At 40.2% G+C, this 14,502-nt stretch overlaps 1 protein-coding gene across 21 annotated transcripts in view; it reads right to left on the bottom strand.

Annotated features, from left to right (window-relative positions):
* ARMC8 (armadillo repeat containing 8) overlaps positions 1 to 14,502 on the bottom strand; it is a 108,890-nt gene that overhangs the window by 10,595 nt on the left and 83,793 nt on the right. For 10 of the 21 annotated variants that reach the window (XM_086359748.1, XM_086360408.1, XM_086360951.1 and 7 more), the window contains 5 exons: positions 12,195 to 12,281; positions 9,801 to 9,893; positions 7,335 to 7,484; positions 5,857 to 5,952; positions 2,034 to 2,129 (listed from right to left, as the gene is read on the bottom strand). In XM_086359748.1, coding sequence (XP_086215874.1) covers positions 2,034 to 2,129; positions 5,857 to 5,952; positions 7,335 to 7,484; positions 9,801 to 9,893; positions 12,195 to 12,281 — 522 coding nt within the window. Of the gene's footprint in view, positions 1 to 2,033; positions 2,130 to 5,856; positions 5,953 to 7,334; positions 7,485 to 9,409; positions 9,452 to 9,800; positions 9,894 to 12,194; positions 12,282 to 14,502 lie in introns of all 21 variants that reach the window. The other 11 variants (XM_086359576.1, XM_086359924.1, XM_086360257.1 and 8 more) reach the window with 3 other exon arrangements.

Here is a 14,502-nt window from a genome sequence, read left to right as displayed (position 1 = left end):
GAAGAGGGTCCAGGGCTAAGAAGGGAGGCATAATGTCATGGAAGCCAGGGGAAAAAATGTTTCCAGGAGGAGGAAACAGCCAGCTGAGTTGAAATCTGCTGTGAATGAGGTAAGATGAGGAAAGAAAACTAGCCCTTGGACTTGGCATCATGGAATCAATGGTGGCGTTAACCAGAACAATTTGAGTTGAGCAATGGGGGCAGAGGCCAGATGAAGTGGGCTTGGGAGTGAATTTAGAGGTGAGGAAGGAGGGAGCACATTCAGAAGATGCTCTTGAGAAGTCTGGCTCTGAACAGCAGCAGAGAGACAGGTGTCCTCGATGGGCGTGGGAAGTCCAGAGAAACCTTTAAAAGATTATGGCGATCCTACATGGATCTGGTATTGGAAAGGTAGTGGAGTTCCTGGTTGAAGTTGTACTTTTCTATTCATCAAACACCAAGCATATACTTAAAGGCTAGGCACTCTACAGGTGATAGATATACAAATTATACACAGAACTGACACAATCATTGCCCTCGTGAAGCTTATGCTCAGTAGGTTCACTAACAAACAACTATAAGGGGTGATAATTGAGCTAAGTGCTCTGAAGAAGGGAATAGGATGCAGTAACAAAGAATAACCTGCGCAGACAAGAGTCCAGAAGGAAGTGTCAGCTGAGCTAAGATCCAACAGGCGAGAAGGAACCCCATGAAGGAATGGAGAGCAGAGTGGTCCAGGCAAAAGGGCGGGCATGTGTGATGGTCCTGAGGCAGGAAAGAACTTGCACGGCCTCTCTGAAGAACAAAAGGAGGCCACACTAGTGAACAAAGGTATGAGGGGAAAGAAAGGAGCTGGGGGCACAGATGAGCCAGGTCATGCAGGACTTCACAGGCAGCAAAAGGTGGGGGGAGGATGGATTTTATTCAAGGTGTAATAGGCAACCACTGAAGACTTTGGCTTCTATTTCCCTCATAAAAAAAAAGGTGAGGTCGCCCCTAGGAGTCATGAGGGAAAGAGAAGGTGAGGTCTAAACAATGAGAAGGTAAGAGCCTGTTCTTGTGGAGGATGGAGGTGCCAGCATGCTGGAGAAGCAGAGGGGACACTAAGCAGTGCTGAGTGCACACGTGGGTGTGCATTTAACAAGAAACCAGTCCGTCTGGTTTTGTGCCTTTCTCTATAGTTGTTAACTCCACCATGCAGACAAAGAGAAGACAGGTTCATCCACAGTTAGGGTTTCCCTAGGAGACACTGCGGAGAAGGCAACAGCACCCCATTCCAGTACTCTTGCCTGGAAAATCCCATGGACAGAGGAGCCTGGTAGGCTGCAGTCCACGGGGTCGCTAAGAGTCAGACACGACTGAGTGACTTCACTTTCACTTTCCACTTTCATGCATTGGAGAAGGATATGGCAACCCACTCCAGTGTTCTTGCCTGGAGAATCCCAGGGACGGGGGAGCCTGATGGGCTACCGTCTATGGGGTCGCACAGAGTCAGACACGACTGAAGCGACTTAGCAGCAGCAGCAGCAGGAGACACTGACAGAATGAAGAGAGGAAGCATGTCTAACTTCCAGATTTTGGCAAGGGGCAGTTTCTGGTGATGACAAGATCCCGGTAAGGCTTTGGCAGTACATAGCTGAGGTGTCTACAGGTAGGTAGCAGATTATGATTGAAAACAAACTGGTCAAAGAATAAGAGCCAGAGGTACCAGAGACTAGAGGGTTCATCTGCACAGGATTGAAGCTTTGAGAGGGAAGACAGGATTAGGGGCGCTGAGAGAAGGCCAAGGGCCCAAGTTCTTCACTGTGTAAGAAGGCTGCAATCAGGTGACAGGGTGAAAAATGGGGTGATGAGTGGGAACACTGCCCAGTGGTACAAGCCTCAAGGGCTTGGTGTTGTTTCAGTTTTCAGGATGGAAGAGGATTTCTGGGATTGGTTACAGAGGACTGTATCCTTTGTTTAATTTCTGCACAATTTATTTCAAGCTAGCAGCGCTACCTGTCCTCGCCTTCTAATGTGCAGCTAGGGTAGAGTCATGCAGGGACAAAGGCCTACCATATAATACTTGATTTTCTGCAGGATGTCATCATTGGTCATAATAAGTTCTTTTGCTGTTGTCCCATCTGCTATGTTGGCTAAGATGCACAGTGTCTGGAAAAGAACAAAGGGCGGGAGGAGGTCAGGAAAGTTCTGAAGTCCCCAGACTCAAGCTCTTTCAAGAACCTGGGCAATTTCCCACCTGCAGTACATGTTCCTGATTCTCACATGTTCCCCTCTGAATGCCCTGCTTTCTTATCCCCTAACGTCATTGCCCAGAAAAGTAACCACACCTAAAAAAGTCTGCCTTAGGTAGACGAAAACCCAAATGCTTCAGAGGCTTCTTTCTAGGCATAAACCATCACTGCTAGGCAAAGGCAGCCATGGTCATGTTATCACATAAATCAAAGGGAAAATGTAATTTATTATTATTTTCTTGAAATTCTCATTTTTAAAAGGCACTCTTACTACTAACCCACAAGGTTTCTTCAAAGCAGTAGTCTCTTGAGTAGAAGCTTTGTAGGTGCTATAACTCCTCCTACTCCTCCTTCTAGATGCTACTTGTTTCCAAGCCCATGACCTTCTAGATAAAGACCTGACCCTGTCCATTAGCCTCATGAGATGAGGACCTCTTGACTTTTTGGAACCCTACCAGAGGAACAGAAAGGGAAGAAAAATGTGTGCAGGAGCTGGTCCAGGTTGGCCTAATGTGCAGGGTGGAGGGAGCCTGTGCCAGCTGGCACTCTTGAGGACGGTGCCCACCTTGGTACTGGAAGAAGAGCCTACTCTTGTCAGCTGTTACATCCTCACAGCCAAACCAGCAGGTAGCAGGGATTAAGGTAAAGGTGAAGGGCCTGTGGCAGGGATATTGAGCCAGTGCCAGCCCCAGAAATTCCACAAACACTGGCCGAGCACCTGTAATGTGCCTGAACTCCGCCCACTCCACTGGGCAACAGGCTGAGAGAGGAACAGGACAAACTCCCTAACTCCAAAGGCAAACACACAGTTACATTTCACTGTGGTGCAACTGAGGTGAAAGCAGAACTGAGAAAGCACCAAGTCCATCCGTGTGACAACACAAGGGCAGGGAAGGGCCAGGGAAGGTTTCTTGGAGGAAGTGGCACCAAGTCCACGAGCACAGTGAGGAATCTCTCAAAGAAAAGGGACCAGAGGCGGGGATGGGATCTGAATTCAAAAACATTTTCTCCAATTTTAACCTATTTCTTTGCTAGACTTTAGTTTGTTAAGCTTACAGGTTATAGCTAATTGAAGAGGATGTTTTCTTCCTATGGCCCAAACCCTCAAATATCTTAAAGGGTATATGGTCTTATTTTTCCTGGGTTAACAACACCACAGTGATTAGACTGTTAAGGAGTGAGTACTGAGGTTGTCCCTAGGATACAGGAAACAGAAAATGGACCATTTATGATCCAAGGCATTGGGGGACTATTATTCCAGGGTGTTTAGATCATAATGAGGAGACCCTGATATGCCCCACAAGTGGGAGAGAGATGACCTGAGGAAGATGTCAGATTTCAGTGACCTGAAATCTGGTACATGGTGTGTCTGTCAGAAGTGTTGACAGGCACAACACCCTTGAATTTTTCAGGACTGAGGAGACAGCAAAGAGGAAAAACAGGATTGGACTCTTAACTATGGACAAGAATTTAGACTCACCTAGGGAAGAACTACCTCTCTCTTACCTACTAGGACAAGGGATAGAAGGGAGGATTTCAGGAAACAGCCCTCAGAATAGACTAGGCCAGCAAGATAGGTAAGTGATTCCCCTTCTTGCAGGTAAGAATACACCCATGCATCCTCAGGCTTGTCCAGCATGGCAGAGTGAGCTACAGTTCTGCTCTCAAGCCCACACACTCCTACTGTGAGTATTCTGATGGAGACAAGAAACCAAATCTTAAAGAGACTAAGTTAGTTCTTGGGCCAAGCCTATTTAACACATGAGCTAGGGAGCAGAGATAAAAGCAACACATACACACATCCAAGCTTTCATGTGAACAACTGGAAATCAATGATACAGAGTAGTAATCGGCAAATTATGGCCTGTAGGCTGAATCCAACCCAACCCAATACCTGTTTTGGTAAATAAAGTTTTACTGGAAGACAGCCACATCTACTTGCTTACATAATGTTTATACCTGAATTCAGGTTACAACATCGCAGTTAAGAAGTTGCTACAGAGACTGTATAGCCTGCCAACTTAAAATATTTACCTTGCCCTTTGTAGAAACAAGTGTGCTAAACCCCTGAAATGGATAATGCAGTTTTAGTATGATGCTCAATAGGAGAGGTTAGAATGGAACACTTCTTGTGTTCCTGTTTTAAGGTCAGATATGTTCACTATCTTGATCACAGTGATTGTTTCATGGCATATACATATGTCAACTTATCACACTGTATGCTTTAAATATATGTACCTTATTATATATTCATATACCTCAATAAAATATAAAAAGAGAATGTATCTTTGATTCTTTTGAGAAGAATTAAACATCTAGCTAAAAAGCAGGCAGTTTAAGCCTCCCCATAGTCACCCACACTTCCCATTACCCAAACCTGTGTGAGTAGGTATCATTGGATTCTACCAAAACACCTTATTGTTGTTGGTCTTTTCTTTTGCCCCCATCCGAATCTTGCCTCACCTTTCTACCTTGCTTCACTTTTCAAGTTAGTGGAATTCCATCTAGGTGAGCTTCTTCACAGACAAATTTCTATGCTCTCCATGTAGAATAGCTTATTTTGACCACTGCGTCTTTATTGTGTTCTAGAAATGAATCTCATTTACCCTAACTTCAGTGATGCCTACAAAATCATAGTTTTTCCGTGTTCAAATTTTGTTCATCACAAAACATAGTTGCTCGTTACTGAATTTCAATAAGAATCACCTAAAACGTCTGTCTAAAATCACTTTGTCAATCTATCACCTTCTTTGCTCACAAATTCCAACAGAGCTCCCCAGTCCTACTACTCTTGCCTCCTGGACTGCTCTTCTGAAGCCTGATGAATTGCTTTAACTCAGGAACACAGAGGGTAAGGAAGTGGGCCCAACTCTCCACAGATGATCCTGGGCAAGTTTCTTCCATACATGTAAGTGTACAGCTCAATGAACTGTGAAATGAACACACCCACAGAGCCAACATTTAAGTCAGCAAGTTGAACATTACCATTATCTCAGATCTTGAGTTAAAAATATGTGTGCAGGTGACTTTTTCTTTTACGACAAAATGTCGTATATACTATGTTAAAAATCTTGTAATAAACCCCAGGAACTAGAGAAAAGTAATTCCCAAACTGTTCCCTAATGAACATACAGCCTCTGTACTTTTATGTCTATCCTAAACTTGCCCTACTGAAACACAACAGAAAGAAGGGGTATGAGATAGAAATAAGGAAGAAGGATGTATGAGAGTAAAGAAATAAAAGATGTCTTCAGCATAAGGGGGTTTTCATTAGGAAGTTGCAGGAATTTGGTTCAGAGCATAGTGATACGGAGGGCTAGAAATGTGAATCCTGGGAGAAGGATTCACTCTAAGATGGTCAGAGGCGTCCATCCCCATAGTGACAGACACTGTATATAGTGCATGACACAGGGTAAAACTATAGACTCTGCTCATGTCTTCTTCCATTCCAGGAGGAAGAATTCTTGAAAAGAGTTTCAGGGATGGTGGAGGGTCTTTTCCTTCAGACCCTTCCTGTGTCTACAGCACTTCTGAACTCAGCACCGTCTTTTCCAACAGAGTGACTCAGGAGGTTCCTAACTACTATTCCTCTTGGTACTCACACTCAAAAGATATTCCTCAAAAAAACAAGGGGGAACACATACCTGCTCTTTGACTTCAATGTTATGCTCCCCTTCCAAAATAAGAGTGACGGCTTGCATAATTTGCTTTCCGTGAGTGCTCATTATTTTATCTATGTGCTGCAAAACAATGGGAAATCCACAATTATCATCTGGAGAACAAAGAAAAAGACAATAGGAAAGAACAGAAGGCTTCCAAAAGTTAAACATTACAGGGCAGTACACAATTGCTTCATAGAGAACACCATGAGTATAGGACCAGAGGCCACAGAACCCTGTTTACAAGTATGTTGTTGCTGTTCAGTCGTTGTGTCCAACTCTTTGCAACCTCATGGACTGCAGCAGTCCAGGCTTCTCTGTCCTCCATTATCTCCCAGAGTTTGCTCAAATTCAAGTCAATTTATTGCATGCTGACGATATATTGTGTGTTTTTTTTTTTTTAATAAAAAAAAATTGAAGGTTTGTGGTAAACGTGTGGAGCAAGTCTATTGGTGCCATTTTTCCAACAGCATTATTTTTTAATTAGGGCATGTTAACAATACATTTTCTTCTTAAGACATAATGCTTAACAGACTATAGCACAGTGTAAATATAACTTTTACATGCACTGGGAAATCAAAAAAATTCTTGTGACTTGTTTTATTGTAGTGGTCTGGAAACCAAAACCAGCAGTATCTCCAAGGTGTGCCTGTATTATGTTGTGAAGCTATATTTTGCCTTCAATTTTTTGCTGTTGATGACTTCAAGATGAAGATAGCAGACACTTGGCCTGACAGAATATAGAACTGCAATTACTGAGGATTCTTGAGCCCAAAGATACTAAATAGTAAGGAAGCTAAAAAATGGATTGGGGAGGAGGAGAAGCCAGGGACCTGGAAAATATGGTGTAGATTTACTAATACGCTTTTGGGGCACAAATGTACAGAAAGGACTCAGAACAAAAGTGATGCACACAGAAGGGAACCACCCATGTTTATCTGCCTGAAGGCCACTGACCCTGCTGTTTGGGGAACATTAGAGAACAGCAAGAAAGACCCCACAACAAGGCTCAGCCTCTCCTGCTCTGACATATGCCCACTGCTCTCCAGGCTGACACCTCTAGAGGTCAGTCCAGTCAATGTGGGCAAGGAGATGGCACTGAGGAGTCTACCAAGGGACAGAAGCTCAGGCCCCAGAGATAAGACATTTAGGCAGATGAGAAAACCCATTCTGGCTGGCAAACCAAGTCAGAATAAAGCAACAAAGGCAGGCTCCCATCTAGCATGTAGGACCAAGAGGGGGAGACAGGACAGGCATGCAGGAGTGGAGGCCACATGGTGAAGCAGCTCCAGAACATCTAGGAAGGTGACAGGTCTAAATATCAACTCCTGGCTTCTTTGGCAAGGGGCATGCCTTGGATCATAACTTCTGGGCAGATGTTGATGGGAGCAGAGAGGCAGGGCAGTGCTCTGTAATGTATATGCCAGGCTAGTTAATCTGGAAACTCGGGTGATTTTACTTACAGGGCGAGTAGAGAGTAGGTTTCTAAGAAGTCCCAATGTCTTCATCAGCACATTCAAATCTGAATCTGATAATAACCGGAAGAGCTGTTCAGTACTCAAGCTTCGCAAAATATCTGCTTTTATTTTTTGTTCAGCCTGAAATGCCATATTCTGGAAGGATTAAAGAAGTTTCAAGAATCACGTCTACATTTGCTTTATTAAATTATATTTTAATAGTAATTCTAATAATTTTCAAGTATAAACAGAATCTGCAGAAAATCCTTAAGGATAAGCCACATTATTTTTATAATTCCTGTTAATCACCTATAATTCTGTCTGTCAAGAGAAAAGTTAACTGTCACTCCTATACATACTCCTCAATGAGAAATACGACCACTTTCTGACATGGCATCTTCATGTCTTAAGACTTCTCAAATAAATCCAAAACCTACTATTATAATTTTTAAATTTTCATTTATTTAGTTCAATTTATTTAAACTACAAAAACAAAACAGTTCACCCATTTCTCCCACCCCCACCCCCACCTCTGGAACCACCAATCTGTTCTCTGTATCTATGAGCTTGGTTATTATTTTCGAGAATACCCTTCTGGCTATCAAGTTGCTTTCCGTGTACTTCAATAACAAAATGACTGCTAACAACTATACTGTGACAAGTACTTTGAGAAAGACTTAAAGCTACTCCTCTATTATGCATGAAATAAACAGCGGGTTTTGTTAACTTTACTGGCACAAACCACCTACTGCATTCACAGTTCTCTGGTACTGCTGATATGGCTGGCCAAACCATGCAGGAGGTTCTCGGGGGCGGAGGGGAGAGATGTACCCAAGACCAGCAGCCCCAGATGGCCAGGAGCTATTTTGCTCCTTTTTCTCCTTTCTGGACATATTATAGATTACCCTAGCTTAACCTGAAGCTATAACAACATGTCTGAAGGGAAAAAAAAGGCAAATTCCAAATAATTCATAAATCAACTTCTGGTTTAAAAATCTCTTGTAAACTAGAGACTTAATATAATATGTGGTTATTGCCCTCCAGGAACTTTTTGAAATGAAGGATCCAAGACTTATGAAAGATGAAATTCTGAATATAGGCAACATGTCAGAGCAAAAAGAGTACTGGGTTGGGTGTCAAGAAACCCAGGCCAAAGAGAATTCCAAGGTTTTATATTCTGTGAATGAGAACATAACAGCTGGTAATAAGGAGACTGATGAGAATAAGACAGTTAATATGAATTTGAAGAGTGGGCTAAGTTTAGTTTTCAGCATTAAAACTGTACTTGTCAGAGAGCCCTCAAATGAAGCCCCATTAGCCACTGAAGTGACAACCTGGGAAACAGGGAACAAGTCTACCTGGATATGCATATTCCAAAGCAACCTCTTCTGTGACGGGAGCTGAAACCACGAGCGCAGATGAAGTCCCTGAAACTATAGTGTAAAGGGAAGTGCAAACTGGGAAACGAAATTTGGGGGAGTGTCTCGAGAAAAAGCTTGAAAAGGAGGCTGAGTACAAAGTGAGGGGGAAAAAAATTCCTGGGAAAGAGTTTCAAGAAAGAGAAGTCCAAAAGCTGTTAAGTTAAGAAGAAAAATAACTGAATCTGATACACTCAGTGCTTTCCTGAAAGACGGTTATTTCCATCCCAAAATTTGGGTGAAAAGACAGCAGACATAGCACAGTACCAGAGGATGAACATGGGCCGGGGACAGGCCCAGAACCCGTTTCTAGCATATATTAGCTGTGAGGCCTTAGATGATTCATTTACCCTCTAAATTCCATTTTCTCAATTGCAAGGTGAATCAATACCAATATAATGTAAAATAAAAATTACAGATAGAAAATATAAACTCTTAGCTTAGTTTCTGGCATATTGGATTGAATTATTAACTGCTATAATTATGTTTAAAAAACTCATGTAGAATTATGATTTTCAATTTCAATAGATTTTATTTGAAAAAATTTTAAGGAAAAATGGTTTTCTGACTTCATAGTTACACAGTTTTAGAATTCAGATTATTACAAGTTATTCACTAGAAACTGCTAAGAAATTATTGAGCATGTATACCTAACTCTCTTACCTTGGGCAAGCTGTTCAACCACTCTGTGCTTAGTTTTCTCATCTGTAAAATACGTATACTCTAGCTTACTTCACAAAGACGTTTTAAAGGAGACACAAAACCACCCTGCAAAGTACGTAGCTCTACACAGATATCAATGAGTTCATGATGAAGAAAACTTTTTCCCCCAAATTCTACTTTTCTTAATAAATAGGAGAACCAAGGAACACAGTGGCCATGAAACTTGCTTATATTCAAATCTGAAAGGTGAATGAAATCTTTTAGGTCCTAGGTCTTCATAAAACTGAGCCAAAAGAGTTAAGATTTTAAAAAAGAAAATTTCAGACACTCCAAATAAAACATTCTTTAGTTTTAACTTCAGTAACTGCTTTCTCCTCTTTGTGAAACATACCATTAAAGCCCAAATTCCATTCACTCGTAAAGCAGGATTTTCACTTTGGGTTAGTCCACAAAGTAGCTCTACAGCTCCTGATTCTAAAATTGGCTGTGATTGGAAAGGAGAAAAAACAGTTTTAAAGACAGGTTTGTAAATGAAGTGTATATAATATACACAGCCTGGCACTCTGCCTACGATTTCTTTCCTCCTGTTACCAATTCCAAGCAACCTTCACAAGGCAGGGAGTGAGGTGGCTACAAAAATCACCTTGAGAAGGGCAAGTGTAGGGACAATGACTCTGTCACAGATCCAAAAGCCAAAGTAAAGCCTGTTGTCTCCTTTTTCCCTGTAGTCCTGAAAGACTCAGGAGATACCCCACTCCTGTGTACGTTCACTCTTGCCCTTGTGATCTGTTACCTAGTTCCACACGCTCCCTGCCCTCCTCTGAGACAGCCACTCCCTGCTCTGCGGCAGCATGTGTGCCAGTGTTCTTCACAAACTGTGACTACGAAGTGACATGGTTGGTTTAGAACAGAACTAACTTCCTTCCAAATTGTTAACCTTATTCATCAATGTGCTGCAGAATTCAGCTTTTGGAACTACTTTCAGGACTACCTATCAATTATACAAGCAAAATAGTCTTGTACTTTTATAGTCAAGTATAGGTATAAATATTTAGTCAAATATTTTAGGTATTAAATGTGATACATTTTATACCTAAAATAGCATGTGTTAGTCTGACGACTTGCTTTATTTATGGTATTTGGCTGAAAATAGGTTTTGATAGTTTCTAAAAAATTCAAACCTTAGAGGACTGATTTACCATCACCAGCGAATGCTTGAAAGGTCTATTTTTGAAGTGGGTTCTAGAAATGTCTTAAGCAATTCAGACTTGCATACCAAGACAAAGGTCAGTGCCTTTCAAGATGACATATTTGAAGAAAAATACACTTTACTAGTACAAACTGTACAGTTAAAAAAAAACTTTTTATTTTAAAATAAGTTTAAACTTACAAGGTAGCAAGACCAATTTAAGGAACTTCCATATATTCTTTTTCCAGACTCACCAATTTTTAACATGCTGCCATACTTATCATCATATCTTGCATTCTACACACCCATATCCACATTATTTACCCTTTTTCTGAACCATTTAAAAGTAGAATGAAAACATCATGCCACTTTACCCTGAATACCTCAATGAGTATTTCCTAAGATCAAGGATATTCTCTTAGATAACCATAGAACAGTTACCAAATTCAGAAAAACTGATAGTAAAACAATACTTTTATTAAAACTAGTCCATATTCCAGTTGTGTCAACTAGCCCAATAAATGCTTATACCATTTCCTTCCCTTCCAGTTAAGAATCCAGTTTACTTTTAATACTAAAAAAATCAATCATGTTAATGACTCTACACCAGAGCCCATCTACCTTCCTTTCTAGCTAAATATTCTGAAGGTAGCTGTTCAGGATGATTAAAAGTGTCACACTGACTGCAACCACACCATCCTCAGCAGAGATAGGTGCTCTGGTGTCCTATCCTGCCTCCCCTTCTTTCAGAACAACTACCAGTCTCTCCCACTTTGTCCCAAGATTTCCGCTTGCTGAATGACGGTCTCTGAACCACCACCTCATTACTAATGTCTTCCTAAACACCAGTCAAAAGTCTGAAGTATTACAGTGCAGGAAAGAAATTCACCAAAATGGGACACTAAATGCACTTAGTAACGGATGGTGTCCAAACCTAGCTCGTGACTAGGCAGACCAGAGACATTTCAACACTGTAAAACTAATTCTATCAGGTAACCTCTTCCCTTTATTAAAATTTATTTCCATTTTCTCTATCATAAAAACAATGCATGCACAAACAATGTATAAAATGCATATAAGGGGGAAAAAAAATCCCAAATGTAAACCCTCCCTAAATAAGTACCATTAACATTAAAAAGATTACTTTTCAAAATAAAGCTTAAAAAAAAAAAAAGATTACTTTTCAGTGCCAGCAGTTATCTCCTTGCAATGCCATGTAATCTTGGTTTACAAAATTGGGTCTTAATTTATTCTTTAGTAAATATAATTTGAAAATAGTCTATTACTTGTGTAATTATTTTCTATATTTACAATTTTAGACAGTTCAGATTGACTATAAGCTATAATATCTTTGAAATAAGCTGCATATGCCAGGCAGAGAAGGGCTAACAGGGAATGACAGCTATATTTTATTTTATTTATTTATTTTTTTTTTTTTAAAATTAATTTAATGCCCCCCAACATCTAAACATCCAAACAATTCAGAAGTAGTGTTAAACCCCGAGCCTCAAATTTTAATGTCAACTACTGTGAAAATTATTTAACTAAGCTCTAGACTGGGCAGAAGTCATCTAGGAAGAGAAAATCAACACTAACCTCTTTGCTTGGAGAAAATTCAAGGAGGAGATTACATAGCATGGACGATGCTACTACTAGGATTTCATCTGGTGCATTTTGTAAAACCTATGGAATTAAAAAAAAAAGGATACTATTAATAGTTTGCAATCGTGCAGGTGAGATCATCAGAATAAATGAGAACAAAAACAATTTATCTTTTAATCTGATTTCTCATCTTGGAGAGAGAGGAAAGATCCACCTGACACTGAGTGAGACTTCACCTAGTGCTGTCATGATGACTGACCAAGGCCCTCAGGTCTGTCTTGCTGGAGAACTACAGCTCACTGCTACATGGAAAAGGAGACAGACACGAGTTAGGATGGGGTGCTCTGGTTTGAAGACCAGAGAACTGCTCTGAGGCAAGTTAACCCAATTGATTCCACCACATCAGGCACTTAGGAAACCACAGAACTGCCCGAGGGCCTGAGCCTTTCCATTGCTTCTGGAAGGACCTGTCTGAACAGGAATGTGGATGGATCAAACTATGACACAGGAAGAGCAAGGTGAAGAATTGGTTCTCAGGACTGGAATCACATGGTCCTGACCGTCACTCCTCCACTTATTAGACGCGTGAACATAAACACATTTCTTAACCTGTCTGAGACTTCGCAACACTTCCTTGATGGGAATATTTAAGATTAAATGTCATTTGCTGAATAAGGGAAGTGGCATAGCATGGACATAAGAACGCAGAATGCCTGAATGCAAATTTCAGTTCAATTACGTAATAAGTTTCTGAATTCCTTGCCTGTAAAATGAGGATAATAACAGAGTCTGCTTCAGGGATTTGTATGAAAATTAATATATAAAAAGATTTTAGAGCAGAAACTATCACACAGTAATGGCTACATAAAAATAAGGTTTTAAAGAAGGTAACTCCTTGCCATAATTGCTATCAGACACAATATCAGACTCATACAAGTTATACAGCAAACTATCATGGACTCTTGCTGAACTTAGAGAAAACAACACAGCATGATGACAAAGGTTAATTGCTGTTAGCTATTATCAGAACCCCTTCCTTCTAGATTCAAAGAGAGAAGGCTTCATAAGCACCACCAGTTATATGCCATATCCACTTCAAAGAAATCCTTTGCACTTGGAATCAGACCAGGATCAGGCTTATGACCCCAAAAGGAATCCTAGGAGTTCTAGTTACACAAAATGAAAATGGATCATTAAAAAAAAGAAAAAATTTGGAGAGTTAAATGATTATCTGCTTTCTTCAGCTAAATCAAGTCTGAAGTTCCCATGTTAAGAACAAACAAGAATTACAAAATCGAAGCAATTCTCCTAAAATACTGTGTTTTAAGTCTCCTGTGAATTGTTAGCTGGGTGATAAAGATCAAATCTCATATACTATGCTGGCCAATCTCTGTGTTCGCCATAATCTACTCTAAGACTCTGTTCACCCTTCCCTTCCCTTGCCATGTCCTTCCTACATCTCTATCCATGCTTTAAAGTCATCTTCTTCCAGAAGCCCTTCCAAAAAGAAGTCATTCTATCTTCCTGAGTCCACTGCTATTGTCTGTGACCTCTCTTAGGGCCCGTATTACTGTCCACTATTCAAATTCTTTGTGCAGCCCTGCCAGTCTCCTTTCCTACTTACAAACTAAAGCTTTTTGAAAGAATAATCTATAATAATATCTATAATTTATCCAGGCCTAAGTGGCACTGCACAAAGTGGGCACTCAAAGAACGCTTATGAATTAAGAGAAATAATGATTTTCCAAAATTATACTACTTAGAATCATTGGTTGAAATAAGTGAATGCCAAACAAGGCTTTAAAAAGTTGCTTTGTTTCTTGTCTATGTGTTCAGGAATTTACAATAATATGAATTCAGGGTAGTGTATTTTGGGAGGAAGGGACGTTCTGTGTCTTGTTAAGAAAAAAAAATGACTTTCAAAATGTGTATTTTGTAAAAAAGAACCATTAATAAATAGTTACTACTTGTTTCACAAAGTTGCTTTACTTTTATGATTCATTTTAAAAAATATTATTTGTTTTACAGAGATTCATGTGCTTTTACCAAGTTTTATTCTCAAATTAGATAACACTAAATGATAAAACAGAAGACATGCTAGAAAAATTCAAGAAATTCTTGAAAGCATTTACTCAGTACAGTATCAGATATAACATACGAAATTTAGAAGCTGACATCCAACACTGACCAAATAGAATTTCACCAAAATAAGAACAAAAAATAATCCACAAATGAAAGTTTTAGTTAAAACTGAATGCCTACTCTTCTATAGTTTGCTAATCAACATTTAAAGACAACAGAC

The sequence above is a fragment of the Bos grunniens genome, chromosome 1 (assembly GCF_055505025.1).
Source record: "Bos grunniens cultivar Pamir isolate PY7600 chromosome 1, Bosgru_T2T1.0, whole genome shotgun sequence".
Taxonomy (NCBI): Eukaryota; Metazoa; Chordata; class Mammalia; order Artiodactyla; family Bovidae; genus Bos; species Bos grunniens.
Note: the sequence above shows the minus strand (reverse complement) of the source record. Positions and strands in the feature narration are given on the sequence as shown.